This window comes from Tamandua tetradactyla, chromosome 1 (assembly GCF_023851605.1).
Source record: "Tamandua tetradactyla isolate mTamTet1 chromosome 1, mTamTet1.pri, whole genome shotgun sequence".
NCBI classification, from domain to species: domain Eukaryota; kingdom Metazoa; phylum Chordata; class Mammalia; order Pilosa; family Myrmecophagidae; genus Tamandua; species Tamandua tetradactyla.
Window position 1 is genome coordinate 15,257,109 of NC_135327.1, and position 19,365 is coordinate 15,276,473.

The window sequence follows — 19,365 nt, forward strand, 5'->3', positions numbered from 1 at the left end:
CACTAAATGTAATGAATTAAACTCCCTGATCAAAAGACATAGACTGACATGATTGGATTAAAAAAAGGACCCATCTATATGCTGTCTACAGGAAACACATCTTAGACCCAAGGATAAACACAGGTTGACAGTGAAAGTTTGGGAAAAGATATTTCATGCAAATAATAATCAGTAAAGAGCAGGAGTAGCTATACTAATATACAACAAATTAGACTTCAAATGTAAAACAGTTAAAAGAGAAAAAGAAGGATGCTATGTATTAATAAAAGGAACAATTCAGCCAGAAGACATAACAATCATAAATATTTATGCACCGAGCCAGAATGCTCCAAAATACATGCGGCAAACACTGAAAAGAGAAGTAGACACATCTACCATAATAGTTGGAGACTTCAATTCCCCACTCTTATCAATGGACAGAACATCTAGACAGAGGATCAATAAAGAAACAGAGAATTTAAATATTACAATAAATGAGCTATACTTAACAGACATTTATAGAACATTACACCCCACAACAGCAGGATACACCTTTTTCTCAAGTGCTCATGGATCATTCTCAAGGATAGACCATATGCTGGGTCCCAAAGCAAGTCTCAATAAATTTAAAAAGATTGAAATCATACAAAACACTTTCTCAGATCATACAAGAAATCAATAATTGGCAGAGTGCCAGAAAATTCACAAATATGTGGAGGCTCAACAACACACTCTTAAACAACCAGAGGGTCAAGGAAGAAATTACAAGGGAAATCAGTAAATATCTCGAGGCAAATGAAAATGAAAACACAACATATCAAAACTTATGGGATGCAGCAAAGGCAATGCTAAGAGGAAAATTTATTGCCCTAAATACCTATATCAAAAAAGAAGAAAGGGCAAAAATAGAGGAATTAACTGTCCACTTGGAAGAACTAGAGAAAGAACAGCAAACTAACCCCAAAGCAATCAAAAGGAAAGAAATAATAAAGATTAGAGCAGAAATAAATGAAATTGAGAACATAAAAACAATTGACTAAATCAACAAAACCAGAAGCTGGTTGCTAAACCAGAAGAAAATCAGTAAGATTGATGGACCCTTTGCAAGATTCACAAAAAGAAGAAAAGAGAGCATGCAAATAAATAAGATCAGAAATGGAAGAGGAGACATCACCACTGACCCCACAGAAATAAAGGAATTAATGACAGGATACTATTTTATGCTAATAAACTTGACAATGTAGATGAAATGGACAATTTTCTAGAAAGGCATGAACAACCAACTTTGACTCTAGAAGAAATAGACGACCTCAACAAACCAATCACAAGTAAAGAAATTGAATCAGTCATTAAGAAGCTACGCAAAAAGAAAATTGCAGGACCAGATGGCTTCACATGTGAATTCTACCAAACATTCCAGAAAGAATTAGTACCAATCCTGCTCATACTCTTCAAAAAAATTGAAGAGGAGGGAAAGCTACCTAACTCATTCTACAAAGCCAACATCACCCTCATACCAAAGCCAGACAAAGATATTACAAAAAAAGAAAACTACAGACCAATGTCTCTAATGAATATAGACGCAAAAATCCTCAACAAAATTCTAGCAAATCGAATCCAGCAACACATTAAAAGAATTACACATCATGACCAAGTAGGATTCATCCCAGGTATGCAAGGATGTTTCAACATAAGAATATCAATTAATGCAAGACACCATATCAACAAATCAAAGCAGAAATGATCATCTCGATTGATCCAGAGAAGGCATTTGACAAAATTCAACATCCTTTCCTGTTGACAACACTTCAAAGGATAAGAATAGAAGGGAACTTCCTCAACATGATAAAGGGAATACATGAAAAACCCACAGCTAATATCATTCTCAATGGGGAAAAACTGAAAACTTTCACCCTAAGATCAGGAGCAACACAAGGGTATCCACTATCACCACTGTTATTCAACATTGTTTTGGAAGTTCTAACCAGAGCAATTAAAAAAGAAAAAGAAATACAAGGCATCAAAATTGGAAAGGAAGAAGTAAAACTCTCACTGTTTGCAGATGATATGATACTCTATGTCGAAAACCCCGAAAACTCCACAGCAAAACTACTAGAGCTAATAAATGAGTATATAAAGTAGCAGGTTACAAGATCCACACTCAAAAATATGCAGTGTTTCTATACACTAGTAATGAACAATCTGAGGGGGAAATCAAGAAACGAGTTCCATTTACAATTGCAACCAAAAGAATAAAATATTTAGGAATAAATTTAACTAAAGACACAAAAGACCTATACAAAGAAAACTACAAGAAACTGTTAAAAGAAATCACAGAAGATCTAAATAGATGGAAGTGCATACCGTGTTCATGGATTGGAAGACTAAATATAGTTAAGATGTCAATTCTACCTAAATTGATTTACAGATTCAATGCAATACCAGTTAAAATCCCAAAAGCTTACTTTTCAGAAATAGAAAAACCAATAACCAAATCTATCTGGAAGGGCAGGGTGCCCCGAATTGCTAAAAGTATATGAAGAAAAAAAAATGAAGTTGGAGGTCTCATGTTACCTGACTTTAAGGCATACTATGAAGCTACAGTGGTCAAAACAGCATGGTACTGGCATAAAAATAGATATACTGACCCATGGAATCGAGTAGAGTGTTCAGATATAGACTCTCTCTCTCCTCTATGGATAATTGATCTTTGATAGGGCAGTCAAGCCAACTCACCTGGGACAGAACAGTCTCTTCAATAAATGGTGTCTAGAGAACTGGATATCCATATGCAAAAGAATGAAAGAGGACCCATATCTCACACCCTATACAAAAGTTAATTCAAAATGAATCAAAGACCTAAATATTAGATCTAAGACCATAGAACTGTTAGAAGAAAATGTAGGGAAATGTCTTATAAATCTTATAATAGGAGGCAGTTTTCTAAACCTTACACCCAAGGCAAGAGCATTGAGGAAATAAATAAATAAATGGGAACTCTTCAAAATTAAACACTTTTGCACATCAAAGAACTTCATCAAGAAAGTAAAAAATAGCTTACACAATGGGAGAAAATATTTGGAAACGACATATCAGATAAAGGTCTAGTATCCAGAATTTATTTCAACTCAACAACAAAAAGACGGCCAACCCAATTACAAAATGGGCAAAAGACCTGAACAGACACTTCCCAGAAGAGGAAATACAAATGGCCAAAAGGCACATGAAGAGATGCTCATGTCCCTGGCCATTAGAGAAATGCAAATCAAAACCACAATGAGATATCATCTCACACCCACCAGAATGGCCATTATCGATATAAGAGGAAATGACAAGTGCTGGAGATGATGTGGAGAAAGAGGCACACTTATCCACTGCTGGTGAGAATGTCAAATGGTACAACTGCTGGGAAGGCAGTTTGGTGGTTCCTCAAAAAGCTAAATATAGAATTGCCATATGACCCGACAATACCATTGCTAGGTATCTGCTCAGAGGACATGAGGGCAAGGACACAAATGGACATTTGCACACCAATGTTTATAGCAGCACTATTTACAATTGCAAAGAAATGGAAACAGCCAAAATGTCCATCAACAGACGAGTGGCTAAACAAGTTGTGGTATATACATTGATGGAATATTATGCAACTGTAAGACAGAATAAAGTTATGAAGTATGTAACAACATGGATGGACCTTGAGGGCATTATGCTGATTGAGATTAGCCAGAAACAAAAGGATAAATACCATATGGTCTCACTGATATGAACTGACATTAGTGAATAAACTTGGAGAACTTCATTGGTAACAGAGACCATCAGGAGATAGAAATAGAGTAAGACATTGGGTAACTGGAGTTGAAGGGATACAGGTTGTGCAACAGGACTGAATGTAAAAACGGAGAAATGGATAGCACAATACTACCTAACTGTAATACCATTATGTTAGAGCACTGAATGAAGCTGAATGTGAGAATGATAAAGGGAGGAGGGCTGGGGGCAGAAATGAAATCAGAAAGAGAGATAGACGATAACGACTGAGATGGTATAACCTAGGAATGCCTAGAGTGTATAATGATAGTAACTAAATGTACAAATTAAAAAAATGTTTTTGCATGAGGAAGAACAAAGGAATGTCATAACTGCAGAGTGCTGAAAATAGATGGTAATTAACATTTTAAAATTTCAACTTATGTGTGAGACTGAAGTAAAAAATGTTTATTTGGTACAAAATTTATATTTTGACTAGTGCATTTCTTAATATAACTTATGTGGACAGCTTAACTGAACCCCATAAGTACATGGGATCTTGAGTAGGACATGAGATTTTGTGGGTTTGTCCAGAGTGATGCCCCGATAAATCCCAGAGTGATTTAACAGTGAATAAAAAAGTATTTGCAAAGTCCCCTTAGGGGAATGGTGAGAACAGGGGAAATTCAACTTCCCCAAGTTGAATTCTTGATATTCTCACAAGCAGTGTGGACAACCAAAGCTATAGGCCGAGCCCCCAATCTTGGGCTTTGTTCATATGAAAGTTAACCCCACAAAGGATAGGTCAGGCCTACTTAAAATTAGGCCTGAGAGTCACCCCCAAGAGATCCTCTTTTGTTGCTCAGATGTGGCCTCTCTCTCCAGCCAACACAACAAGCAAACTCACCACCCTCCCCCTGTCTACGTGGGACATGACTCCCAGGGGTGTGGACCTTCCTGACAACGTGGGACATAAATCCTAGAATGAGCTAAGATTCAGCCTCAAGGGATTGAGAAAACCTTCTCGACCAAGGCGGGGAGAAGTGAAATGAGACAAAGTGTCAATGGCTGAGAGATTCCAAACACAGTCGAGAGGTTATCCTGGAGGTTATTCTTATGCATTAAGTAGATATCACCTTGTTATTCAAGATGTAATGGAGAGGCCGGAGGGAAGTGCCTGAAAATGTAGAGCTGTGTTCCAGTAGCCATGTTTCTTGAAGATGATTGTATAATGATAGAGCTTTCACAGTGAGACTGTGTGATTCACAGTGTGACTGATTGTGAAAACCTTGTGTCTGATGCTTCTTTTATCTACTTTATGGACAGATGAGGAAAACATATGGATTAAAAATAAATAAATAATGGGAACAAATGTTAAAATAAATTTAGTAGATTGAAATGTTAGTGATCAATGAAAAGGAGGGGTAACGAGTATGGTATGTATGAATTTTTTTCTGTTTTCTTTTTCTGAATTGATGCAAATGTTCTAAGAAGTGATCATGATGATGAATATACAACTGTGTAATGAAAAAAAAGAAAAAAATGTTTGCCTTTACAATCCCTATTCATGGTAAGACAAAAATTTCAGAAATGATTCCCCTAGCTTTTTTGCATCAATGTATTATCTTCTGTCTTAGGTCTATCATTTGGCAAGTGTACGCTTACGTGATTTATGTTTAAAATTGGATGTTTCTAATGAGTTACGAAGGAAGATATGGACATGTTTTGAATTCACTTTAGTTCACTGCCCCGATCTAATGAAAGACAGGCATTTGGATCAGCTCCTTCTTTGTGCCTTTTACATCATGGCAAAGGTAACGTATAAGTTGGTGGAAGCTCTTTGTACTAATTGCCTATATTTAAACATGATGTAAAAATCTGTTGAATTTGATCCCTTGTTTGCCTTTAGCTCTGCAAACCAACAGTGTACATTGCCAATTAAATAGTTCCAACTACTGTATTTATTCTCTGTACTCTCCATTTAGTTTCAAATAACTTGTTTTTCTGCTTTATGAGAATACATTGGTAGAAAAAGTTGGAAAGGGTCTTAGGGCAATAGTAAAGCAGCTCTCCACAGTGTTAATGTGAACACCACCATTCCTGCCCTCACTCCTGCGACCCTTCTGATCTGGTGTTTGAAAGTAAAATAATCTTGCTTACATTATATTTTAAGCAACTAATTGAGTTCCAAAGCTGTAAGTAACTTGGCCAAGTTACCCAATAAATGGCAATTTATGATCTACTGATGTAGATCTGGTGTAGAGTAGCTTCTGTACTATCTTGCTTTCCAATGATTTATTGCATCTATTCAGAAGAGCATTTTACTTTCTTCTTGCTATATGTTTTAAGTCATAAGTTAGCATTTCTTACTTGTTTTTTAAAAATCTGGTCTATATGAAAGAATTGTCTGTAACTTTGAACTTGACCATGTTTGCCACACTGGCAGTCCTCGCTGATGAACACAGTTAAGATCCCCCCCCCCCTTTTTTTTAAGCTTCTTGAGGCAGAGGAAATGTTCTCAAACTCCTTTGTGACCTCCTCCCACATTGCCTCTTTAAAATCTCTGTTCCTATACAAAATAAATCTTGAAAAATATTATTAACTAATTACAGATCATTTTTGTTTTCCTGAAAACTGCCAAGGTTTAGGCTTTGCCATTTCTAGCTTATCATTATAGAGAATGGGTTTAATGCTAATGGATAGTGAAGCAGGGGAAAGGAGTAATTTAAGTAAACTTCATGAAACCAGATAGGCCAGAAGCGATTCCTTTTTGGATCGTTAATCCATTTTCTTCCTTTTGGCCACCATTGTGATTTTTCTAAGCTCTAGAAACCATACAGTCTGTCCTAAAATGTTAAAAGCCTATCCTGTAATAACCACTCATTTTTATTGTAAAACACCATAAGACATTTCTTATCCTTTAGTAAGTTAATTTACTTTTAAATAAGTATTTAAAACTAATAAAATTGGAAACTATAGGTAATCAGCAGATCTATGTTTTCTCATACCATTCTTTATATAAAGAAATGGGTTTTCAGTAGCATTACACCCTAGCAATCTCAGCGCTTTTTGATTAATGAAACTATTAGCAGAATCCCCACAGGCCACAAAGCCTGAAATTTAAAGGTTGTAAAAATCATAAATGTTAGTGGCTTTTAATCATAGACTGGCCTGAGGTTAATAGCTTTCTGCAAGTGTGCTCTCAATGTCAACCTATAATTGAAGTTTTTGTTCAAAGCCATTTTTCTTTCAAAAGCAGTTCATAAATGCAGTTTTTATTTTCCTTAGGTAACAAAAGAAGAAAGAACTTTTCAAGAAATAATGAAAAGTTATAGGAATCAGCCCCAAGCTAATAGTCACGTGAGTTATATTATTTTTTCTCTCTGCAAAAATAGATTTGTACTCTTTCTCTGCTGACAACTCATATAAAAAGTAAACTTCTTTTGTAGTTTAGTATACTTTGGATTTTCTGGTTTAATGGATACCATTAAATTCAGGAGACAGTTTCATAAAAAGACAGTTTTAATAGAAGCCTGGAAATATGACTGTACTAGTTAGGGTTCTCTAGAGAAACAGAATCAACAGGAAACACTCTCAAATATAAAATTTATAAAAGTGTCTCACCTAACCATGGGAACACAGAGTCCAAAATCCACAGGGCAGGTTGTGAAGCCGACAATTCCGCTGGAGGGTCTGGATGAACTCCACAGGAGAGGCTCACCGGCCAAAACAGGAAGAGAGCCTGTCTCTTCTGAATCCTCCTTAAAAGGCTTCCAGTAATTAAATTAAGCATCACTCATTGCAGAAGACACGCCCCTTGGCTGATTTCAAATGGAATCAACTGTGGATGCAGCTGATGTGATCATGATTTAATTCTATGAAATGCCCTTAATTGCAATAGACAGGCCAGCACTTGCCCAACCAGACAAACAGGTACCACCACCTGGCCAAGTTGACACATGAACCTGACTATGACAATGACTGTTCCAGATTTCTCCGTATACTTGTATCTACTTGTCATAAGTTCTGCCATTCCATTTGTTCATTGTTGAATGGGGATATTTTCACTAGAAAATCTAATGAAGAATATATATAATAATAACATTCCTTAATTGAATGAGACTTGGTTGTCTCATAATATTTAAATTCAGCCAAATTTGAGGGTTTTATTAACTTGAGTCCATTTGTTAAGAATCCTAGTATTTGCATCTTCAGATAAATGTTAAGCATTTCTCATAAATGTTATGGTAATAGCCATGGTGAGAATCCTGTAAAACCTTTCAGTTAAAGAACTGTAAACTGTTAGCATAGCAGCCTGGCACATAATAAGCATTTAATGACTATTAAGTCCATATTGTTGTAACCGAAAAACACAGGGTTAGCTTTCCTGAAATCTTGGCCATTCAAGGTCCTGTTTGGTCTGCTCTAAGGGAGCATAATAGCCTTTTCTCCAGTCCTGGCAATCTGGCATCTTAGACAGGAACTCAGGTACAGTGACTCAGATATCCCAAGCCCCAGTACTGGTGGTCATATTCCTTCTAAGCCCCAGAATACGCTGATAATCAATAATACAGAGACTTTTGAAGAGCCACAGGCATTTGTTATGTCCTGCAACCTGCTGAGTTCTGGGCCTCTTTCAAAAAATCCCTCAAGTCTAGACCCTATAGAGGTCCTGAATATTCCAACCACAGTAATCTCAAGATGAGGTAGAATGGATCATGCCCTTACACCTATTTCTGAGGGAGGAAAAAGTTTGGGGTCAGGGAGGGTAAAAACAATTGTAATAAGGTCATCTGAAAGGAGAGATAGGAATGGGGCAAGGAAATAAACCTTACTGAGATCAAGTGATTCTTGTGCAAGGAATTAAGAGAAAGGAGGCATGACATCAGATCTTCAAGGTTGCTTTTATTTGGTGAAACCTGCTTATCAGTCTTCAGTTGTTTACTTATTTAATTCTTCTTCCCTTTTATAAACTTCTAAAATCACATATTTTAATTGGTGTGCCTTGCTTCAAGATCCCTTCTTCTTAGATATTTGCCATAATCTTCACCTACCATAGCTAATAACATCTTGCTTTTGATTATCACCCACACACAGATAAATATTTTTAATTAGCTTGATATTTTGCTCTTCTTATTTTGTTTTTGTTTAATCTGTTCCACTTTGTGGCCTCAACAGTCCTTTTCTCCCCTCTGACCTATAGGTCTATAGAAGTGTTTTATTGAAAAGAATTCCAAAAGAAGTTGTGGCATATAATAAAAACATAAATGGTGATATTGAAATGACAGATTGTGGTAAGTTATCCAATTTAACATGCTGTATGTGATATGCCTTTGTGTACGTTGTATATAATGCAGTGGGTATCAGGCAACATGGAGTCATGATATAGGTAGGGTGAGCAATGCACACATGTTTTGGGAAGAAACAAACAAGTTTGAGAATTATTCTGTGTCAAGTATGCTCAGCCCTCTCCAAAGACCTAGTATATTGAAACCATTAGTTGATTCCTTGTTAATTGTATTTCAGCAGAAGTTTCCTAGTCTACTTACACACACTAATAAAACACATAAAAGGCACTTAATAAAATTCAAAAATAAGCCTGAATGACAGAAAAGATAAGGTAGCTATTATTGATCTACCTGGGGAAACAGTTGTCCTGTTCATTAATAAATATATAAATCATTTTACCACCCCAGACAAGGCTGCCATCATGTTGCCACCAAAGTTAAGATAATTTAAGGCACTAGTAATTTTTTTCCAAAGAAAATAAAATGAATGCTCAGTATTTATATGTTGATAGGTTGTGAAAATGCTTCTTCTGCCCATCTGCTTGTCTCATCTTTCCATGTATTTAAATGTAGGTATAAATATGTACATACACACCACCCGTAGACCACACATTCTTCATTATCATGCTAGCAGACCACCCCGGACTAGATTAGGTTTTCTTGATTTGGAACACTTCTGAGACCCAGATTATAGCTTAACCTAAGTAACATAAACATAATACTTAAGTATGTTATAGTAAACTGAAAATTTTATCATACTTCCTCAGAGGCTTGTTTTAGGGATTAAAAGGAATGAAGTATATAAGGTGTTTAACACAAGGCTTGCTCATAGTAAAGTCTCAGTAAGTAGTAGCTGTCAGTTTTATTTTGTTTCTAAGAAGTACCATATTTATTATATTAATGGTATAGTTCTTTCATGTCTTTTTTTCATTTTGCTTTTTTTTTTTTTTTCAGTTCAACTTCCATTTATTTAGCAAGAGAAGGGGAGGGGAGGGAAAGGAAAGGTCGGGTTCCTATTTTGAGGCTTGTACACTTCTTTCTTCCCTGCCCAAACTCTTTAAAATAAGCTGGTTGTCTTTTCATTTCATTATACAGGTTCATTATATTTAGGCTGGAAATACAGAGAAATCAAAAGAAAAAATTATTTTAAAATTACCCTAAGGCTTAGTACCCAAACAACTACTGCTAGCGACATTTTGATTTATCTTCTTTTTAAAAAGTGCAAAAACTTAAAAATATTCATAATCAGATAGTATGCATAATTGGCAACTTCTTTCATTTCACACATCATAAATATTTTCTAATAGTCTTCATAAAGATCATTTAAGAAGCTGGATAATACTCCATTGTACAGATTCTTCCTAGTTTTCTTTATGTTCATTTTGCTGCCAGATATTTAGGTGATTTCCAGTTTTGTGTTATTATAAATGCAAAAGTCAACTTTGTGCATAAAATATTTTTACAATGAAGAAGTATTTCCTTTAATTAACTGTCCAGAAATGGTCTCTGTAGGTCAAAAGAGACAAACCATCAAGGTTTTGAGAATGTTTGCCTAGTGGTTTCTGTAGGGTTTGGCCAGCTTGTGCCTACACCAGTTTACACTCAATGGTCCCTGATTGTCTGGCACATGAGGCATTATTACTTTGAAAATAATTGTTAGTTTGACAATTGAGAAACAGTGTATTTTGATTTTTATTTATTTGCTTACCAATGAGCTTGAACATTTCTTCATGTTTTTGTTTATCAGCTTTATCTCTTTTATGAATTGGCTCTTCATGTCCTTCCCCTATATCTCTGTTCTTTTCCACTGCATACTGATAAGATTTCTGACCTGCAAGTGTTTTTTCCCAGAGCCACTTTAGCCCAGCTAGTCCTCTGTCCTAGCCCATGGGGGCTAAGCACCATTTTTGCATTGTCGTGTAGATACAACAGAAAACCCACTTGAAAGTAGAAAGCACTGCAGTTTCTTCAGCTTCTCTTATCTTCTGATCTGAGACAGAAATTGGGCCTCTCAAATTGGGAAGGACATTCTATAGTGTAATGGTTCCCTTGGAGACTTTTTTAGTAAGAGACACAATAGTGGCAGCCTTTAGAAATTAATTTTGGCATTCCCAGGAGGGACCTGAAGGCTTGGTTCAGGAAGGCCGATGATGTTTAGGGTTTCTCTCTTAGCTGGGAAGACATATGGTGAGATCTGCTAGCTTTCTCTTCAGTGGGTTCCCTGGGGCACTGTCCATTCTGTTGGCGCTATTGATTCTGGTGGCTGTCCACGTTTTGCTTTTTAATAGAATAATTTTTTTAATGTCACATTTCTTACTTAGCTTAAAATCCTTTAAATGTTGAAAGTTAAGTCAAGAAACAGTTAAAGCAAAATCTCTCAAGAGACTGGAATTCTGTTTTCATTTGACATGTATAAATTTGATAAATGCAAATTGATAATTGGACTTTATCTGTACTATACCTGTGTTATAGTCACCAGATAGATAAACACGTAAATAGAGTACATTTTAAATTGTTTTTATATTATAGTGGTGTCTTTTGAAGCTCATAAGAAACTGCCAAAAATAGTCTGAAATAGTCTGAAACCACTGAAGTTTTAAATTGATCTTTGGTCAGTGGCTTTGAGTAAATGGGACTAAATCCCTTGCCCTCTTAATCAGAAAGCCAGTCTGAAATATTCACTGCACTCTTATTGTGGGGAAAAAAAGGAATGTGGGTAGGAGCTGGTAAGAGAAATAGAAAATAAATATGAAATGCCCACGCCAGAAAAGTTCTGCTGTGCTGGTCAAGCCCATCATTTTCCATCCTGATCCTTTAGTAAATGGTTTATAAATAAATTCAGATCTTTGATTCATCATAAAATAATTTCATATCTTTATCTTCTCAGTTTTTAAGTGGCAAGAGTCACAGTATATGCCACTTTGCAATCTGAAGACTAATGATAATAGGTGGAAAGAAATCAGCTTCAGTCGATTGAGCAGCAGTTCCTGAGGGACAGTGGGTCGGGACTTCATCAGTGTTCATCCCAGATGATTTGGGTGTACCCAACCTGTGAAACCAGTTCTCCTGAAAAATAGAAATCCACTGTTCTCCTCAACATCTTTTTTCTTGAATCACTTGTATTGTCCTGGGGTATAAAATTAACCATCTCTACACACCCCCAATTCCAGGATAACTTACTTCTCCCTTTGCACTTTTACTTGATACTTGGAAAATTCTCAAACCAAAGATCCAGGCTAAAAATCCAGCCTATCTCTCTGGATCTCTGCATATACTATCTCCATTCTTCTGAAGTTTTACCTAAAACCACATTTTTTTGCTTGACATTGTTATCTGCTAATCCGAAAAGTCATTCCTCTTATCCTTGGCAGCACTATGGAAAATTAATAAAAATGTAATGATTCACAAGCTCATTTTACAAACTTGTACCATCTGGCTCATATTATATTAGGAAGATGTCCCTACTTTCTGAGGGGAAACAAATTTGTTTTGTAACAAATTGCAGTCTATGTGGTGAGGTAGTTACTAGGCTTACTGAAGTTTTACCTTCAGGGTGCCAAGTTCCTTAATGAGGTGGGAAGGTAAAAATCTGACCCCTTGTTTTCTATTTTGAAATGAAGAAAATAAGCTAATAAAATTAAATTTATTAAATTATAATTTAAATAGAATCCAAGGCATATCAAGTGCTTAGTTCATTCAAACAAATATAGCTCCTTACTTTATTAAATAGTAACAACTGGAATAGCCTATAGTCTTTGCCTCAAGAAATTTCTAATCCAAGGAGAACTGATCTATATAATGAGAATAACCTATAACAGCTGTTTCTAAAGCTTATATGCCTTGGAACAGTGTTCCCCAGGACACTGTTGTGGGGGAGCAGGGACTATGCATAAAAACTTGGGAAGCATGGAGTTAAAGTGAACATGTCCTCCCACCCCCCCCCCCCCCCAATGGCAGGACTTTTCAGAGCCTTTAATGTACTAACATGTGTCCTGAATTTCCAAGAAGAGGATATAATATGAAGGATTTCCTCAAGTTATTTAAACACATGTCTTTTTCTCCCCCTATTAAAATCCTGCAAAAAAAGCAAGAGTAAAAAAGGCATGAGATCCCTATAGAGAGTCATGGGGTCACTTGGCCTTTGGCCCATCTTTAAGTTTTCTGGATTGCCTAAGGTGGGGGCATGCTTCTACCCATGTTTGCAGTGTTTGTAGGCCCAGGCATTTGAAAATGAGATCCCTTTTTCATACACTGAATTCTTTTTGATTGATTGTAAACTTTCTTAGCTCCTGTAGTCAGATGATAGCTTGTATTACTCTTCCCAAAAAAAGAGGATAAGATAAAACTCTGCCTTGTATCACCAGCTATGCAAGAGCCCACATCTTTGGGTGACACCAATAGATAGGAAAGGAGGACAGCTAACTAAAAACTGAGCACAAATGTTCCTACTATGCATGGAGGCCCCTAGAACACCTGTCACTTGCCATGTATTTGCACAAAAATAAAAAAATACTAGCAATTCACCTTGCTTCTTCCCTAACTTATGAGGATATGCTTTACCTTTTGGAGTCTTTCTACTATTCTCAAAGAGCCAACATGAATATCTGCAGGCCCTGTTGTTTCTGAAGCTCAGAGTTTACTACTGCTGCCCATACTCTGGAGCTCAGTTTAGTTCAATCCTAACTCAGGGTACCCTAATGGGCACTAGTGACAGTAAGCTCAAAAGCTGTGGTTGTGAAAAAGTTCTTGCTGAAGTGATATCAAGGGAAAAGAACACCATTTTAAGTTTACATTTTCATTTCTCTAGATTGCAATTTAATTTATACATAGTACAGATAGATCTTTTAACCTTCTCCAAAACCGCAATTGCTGTAAATAAAGATTTAGGTTTATTTTACTGTAATTCAAATCACCAATTTGATGTTAGAATATAGTTATCACAACACTGAGTTCTTTTTAATAGACTTAGAAGATGCTGCAGAAACACCAGACTGTTCTAGTGGACCAGTAAAAGAGGAAAGAGGTGATCTCATCAAATTTTACAATACGATATATGTAGGAAGAGTGAAATCATTTGCACTGAAATACGACTTGTCAAATCAGGATCATGTGGTATGTTTTATGCCTTACTCCTTTATTAATATCGATAGTCATAGTTGGATTACTATGAGTTTGTTTGGCTAGGTAAGTATTTCAGAGTTTAAATCCTCACTGATGCATTATATAAGAGAAGTATACCAGTAATTAATCAGAGAGCAAGTAAGACTGTAATACAACAGTATCAAAGGAAATTATGGAAATTCTATCCATACTGTGATTATGTTGTTAGAAATAAAATATGTGTATAGACATGGACTAGACGGGAACATGGAAAAATGAAAACAATTCACGTAATTTTTCTCTTGTATTTGGTTTCTGATTGCTATATTTATGAGATATATGTTTTTCTAAAGATAAAGAGAAAAGAACTAAATAGGTCTGGATCATTAGTTGTAGCAACACTAAGAAATTATTATACAGATCTTAAATTTGGCAGTAGCAGCAGGCTGGAGAAAAAAGGCCCAATGTATTAGCTGAGGTTGGTTCCCAGGAGACCAGATTTAGCTATAAAGAAGAAGAGAACGACACTAGTACAAGGGAAGCCTGGAAGATGCATCCAGCCATTCACCATATACATATATGTGTGTGTTCTTTCTGTGACTGTCCTCAGAGGCTCAAGACTGTTCCTACTACACCATCATTTTCACCTCTCTTCTATCATGTGTTGTACTGTGAATATCCTTTACCAAATTAGTTATCAATCATAACCGGTTTTATTTGTTCCAAATGAAGATGATGAATGAAATGTTATGGGACCTCTCCATTTACTTTATTTCCATTGTTCATAATATTAAAGAAAAATGCAGTTCCTGCTCACCTAATTCTATTTCTAAATATTTTAGGGTCTTTCCAATCTTGTTAACAGATTTGTTTCATGTTGGAATCAACATGCTGGCTTATAGCATTCTCTGCCTCTCTTTTACCCTCTCTGCTTGGTTGTGGGTATGTGTGTGTAGAGAGATTCTTACAGCAAGTGAAAGAACATTGATTACTCTTTGCCCCCTATTTTCTGAGGAGGGCCAAGGTTCCCAAGTTCCTGGATTACTACTCTGAGAGTCTTGTCCCAGAATTCTTAGTACTTTGTACAAGATTTCCTGATTCAGGAAAGTGAATTTTAGTTTATCTTTTAATAATTGTTGAAAAATGAAGAATGATCGTTTCTTCCCTTTTTTCATCCATAAATAAGCTATCAAACTCCTAACTAGGAAATGGTAATAAGAATAAAAAGAGGCGGATATCTTAATGTACCAGGGCTGCTATGACAAAATACCACAAACTGATTGGCTTAAACCACAGAAATTTAATATCTCACAGTTTTGGAGGCTGAAAAAGTATCACCAGGCCATACTTTCTTCCAGAGTCTGTAGCATTCTATTAATGACTTACCAGTGATCCTTGACATTCCTTGGTTTGTAGGTACATCTCTGCCTCCACCATATGGTGATCTCTCTCATTCTCTGGCTTTTCCTAACTGGCTACATCCAAATTTCCTCTGCTTATAAAGACTTCAGTCTTATTGGATTAAGGCCAATTTGACCTCATCCAAACAGGATCTTCAAAGGTCCTATTTACAAATGAGTTCATACCCAGTAGACTAGGGGTTAGGACCTGAATGTGTCTTTGTGGGGGACATGATTCAGTGTATGAGAGCGTGATTTTTTTTTTATTGTTATACTATAATAACATATATACAGAGCAAAGAAAGGAAAAGGCAATAGTTTTCAGAGCGTGATTTTTAAAAAAATCTTTTATCTAAACAAACTAACTTTTGGGTTCATTTCAGATGGCAGCTCCACCACTCTCTCCTTTCCCACATATTAAGCAACATCCAGGCTCGCCACGCCGCATTTCTCAGCAGCACTCTGTTTATGTTTCCCCGCACAAGAATGGAGCAGGCCTTACACCAGGGAGTGCTCTGCTATACAAGTTCAATGGCAGCCCTTCTAAGGTAGCTTTACTCCAAAATAACTTATATTCATATGTTAGAGGATGGATTTCAGGTTGCTAGTTGGTAATCTTGTTTTTTCTGCAAAGTTACTACTAATAAAATATGAATTGTTACCATAGCCAGTTTCCTGTGATCAAGAGCAGAAGGGTATTTAGTTAAGGTAAGTTCAATCAGTTATTACTGACAAGATATTTTGGATTTCACTGCTAGAGTCCAGTGTGTTTCCCTGCTCAAGCATGGTCATGAGAAGGAAGGCAACGTCTTTAAATGGTCAGACATGGGGAATGTTAAGTTTAAAGAAAGACCTTGAGGGTAGGCCATGGTGGCTCAGTGGCAGCGTTCTCGCCTACCATGCTGGAGACCTGGGTTCGATTCCCTGTGCCTGCCCATGCAAAAAAAAAAAAAGAAAGACCTTGGAAGTGAAAGTTCAACCAGTGGGTGGCAACCAGGATTGCAAAAAGTCTGAAAAAAAAAGGCTTCCTCATATGTGCACTAATAGCACTTCCTCATACACACACAGATAGCATTGTGGTTACATCCATCTTTATCCCTGTACAATGATGACCACTGTTTTCAGATATTGGCAGGACCATCACAGACCTACTGAATCACAAAGCTGGCCAACAGGCAGGAACTCTGTACTTATAACAAGGTCCATGGATGATTGTGATGCATAGCTTTCAGGATCATTGTTGTTCAGGGACCAGCAACATCAGCATCACCTGAGAGCTTATTAGAAATGCAGAATCTCAAGCCCCACAGTAGCACTGCTGACTCTGAATCTGCATTTTAACAAGGTCCCCAAATGATTGATAAACACATTAAAATTTAAAAAGCAATGCTCTAAGGAAGAGGATCTCAAACTTTAGGGAGCATCAGAATAATCTGGAAGGCTTGTTAAAACACAGGTTGGTTGGCCTACTTCCAGAGTGTCTGATTCAATGGGAGTAAGAGGAGGCTCGTAAATGTGCATTTCTTGTAAGTTTCTAGATGATTTTGCCACTTCTTATCTAGGGCCAACAGATTTACTACTGCTAAGTAAATCCAATTTTTAAACCACCTGGAAAAATTATTTCTAACCAACTTTTACAGGTTGGCCAAAATTCAAAAAGAATCTCTCCCCCTGATGTACGGATTTGGATAGAGGATAGAGAGCAGAAAAAAGCAGTTAGCTTAGTTCTCTGAGTCTGTTTCCTTTCTTTCCCTTTTTATTCACACATGTCCTCTATTTTTTAACAGAGTTTGAAAGATATCAACAACATGATAAGGCAAGGTGAGCAGAGAACCAAGAAGCGAGCAATAGCCATAGATAGTGATGCAGAATCCCCTGCCAAACGCCTCTGTCAAGAAAATGATGACGTTTTACTTAAACGACTGCAGGATGTTGTCAGTGAAAGAGCAAATCATTAACACCCTTCCTGCTTCTATGATAAAAGCACTTTCAGATTGTTTTGGAGAATTTTTGGGACTCTATCTTTCAGAACTTTCACCCCTACAGATGGTAAATTTATAACAAAAATCGCACCAAAATTATGTGTTTCCTTTTACATTTATTCAGAATGTATTTGGCAGAGATATATATTTTGAGTTGGATAAGAAAGGAATATTTTAAGTGCCTTTTCAAAATATTAATAGTCATAGAATTTGTTTGTTGTTCCTTGGGTTTGTTTTTAAGATGGAGAAATAAAGAGAAAAACCCTATGGATCTTTCTGAAAAGCTCACATTTTCAAAAAATCAAACATCTTTTTCATCCTGTGCTTTATAATATAAAAGTAAATAACCCATTTTGGTAAGCATTTGTTTTAAGATATTTGTATTCTCAATGTAATATTGAAATAAGAATTGGTTCCCATAGCACTGGGCCAAATGGTACAACAGCCTGTCTCTCTGACCTCCTGTGGTGACTCTGCATCTGGGTGCTACCACCATTCTGGGTTGCCTAGATTTCTTCCCTTCCTGCCCTTCCTTTCTTTGGGCACAAGCAGATGTGCCCCTGAGTCTTCTTAGCCTAGTGTCACAACCCTAGAAAAGAGGCACTTGCTTCTTTCTTAAACTATAATTGGTTTGGGTTTTGTGACAACTTAACTATACATGATTATATTAAATCATGTAATTCTCAAAAGGGAAAGCTGCCTTTCAAATCAGTTTTGAGAGAAAAAAATCAGAGTGATTAAAACTAAATTTCCTACTAGTGAGGCAGCAGCATGATAGTGTGTGAGATACTATTTTTGAGGTCATCATAACGTCAGTCATTCTCAATGTTCCATTGATTTCCTAAGTATATTTGAAATCTTTTTCAAAACCCCATCATTAAAATCACCTTGTGCCTTATAATTCTAATGTATATCAATAAACAACTCATATTATTTTGTCCTCCTTGTTCTCAATATTATTGGTGCATCATGAGTTTCCTATTAGGGTATGACAGCTAGGTTCCCCTTGAGGATATTTGTTTGTATCAGGGGACAGATTTCCAATGAATCAGTTCCTTAAAATTAATTTTTTCTAGTATGTTACCAAAATATGGAAAAACTTAGGCCATTCTTAATGAATTTTGAAAAGATGCTATTAAATGTATGTTTTTAACTGAAAACCTTATTTTTTAAAATTCATAATGTTTAATTTACCTCTGTCTAACCCTACCTGATTTTAATTTTCCAAATCTTTGCTTGTCAACTAGTAAAGTATTGCCTGGAATTTTATTTTTAAATATTAAAAGTAAAGGGATTTTGCTCACATTTTACTTTTCTGAAAGTTACAACCTCATTTTTTTGTGTAGTATCTACACATGCTATAAGCCAAATAAAGTCTGTCTTGAGTTCTTGTACATATTTTTATGTAGTTAATAACTATTGTATCATTTTCATTTTCATTATTAATATACAAAATATAAATATTTGTACACTGACTAATGAGAAATCTGAACATGTTTTTATTAGGTTTAATGGTATTAATATACATAAATGGCTAATAAAACATTGGAGTTTTTTAGATTATTGAAAGTACGCTTGTCCTCTTTTCTATGTGCTAGATGCAATTATGCAGCCATCTAACAATCTGTTTCTTTAAATATCAACTTCGTATCTTTTGAATTCCTTCGTGTAATTTAAAAGTTAATGTTATTGCCTGTTTCTATTTGTTCTTTATAGTACTTTCACTAATTCACCAAGTATCTATTCACTGCCTATTCTATGCCAGGCCCTCTGCTGGGTGCAAAGGGTATAAAGGTGAACCAGATAGAGGCAGAGCAAGATGGCAGTGTAGTGAGGAGACGAATTTAGTTCGTCCTCTAGGGCAGCTAG

The 19,365-nt window shown here is 36.1% G+C and overlaps 1 protein-coding gene across 10 annotated transcripts in view; it reads left to right on the forward strand.

Moving 5' to 3' along the window:
* Positions 1 to 18,938, forward strand: part of RBL1 (RB transcriptional corepressor like 1) — a 96,911-nt gene extending 77,973 nt beyond the window's left edge. For 5 of the 10 annotated variants that reach the window (XM_077169335.1, XM_077169343.1, XM_077169325.1 and 2 more), the window contains 6 exons: positions 5,364 to 5,540; positions 7,015 to 7,086; positions 8,930 to 9,020; positions 13,978 to 14,126; positions 15,898 to 16,062; positions 17,302 to 18,938. In XM_077169335.1, coding sequence (XP_077025450.1) covers positions 5,364 to 5,540; positions 7,015 to 7,086; positions 8,930 to 9,020; positions 13,978 to 14,126; positions 15,898 to 16,062; positions 17,302 to 17,472 — 825 coding nt within the window. In that variant the 3' untranslated portion in view covers positions 17,473 to 18,938. The remainder of the gene's footprint in view (positions 1 to 5,363; positions 5,541 to 7,014; positions 7,087 to 8,929; positions 9,021 to 13,977; positions 14,127 to 15,897; positions 16,063 to 17,301) is intronic. The other 5 variants (XM_077169309.1, XM_077169294.1, XM_077169364.1 and 2 more) reach the window with 2 other exon arrangements.
* Positions 18,939 to 19,365: the final 427 nt, after the last annotated feature.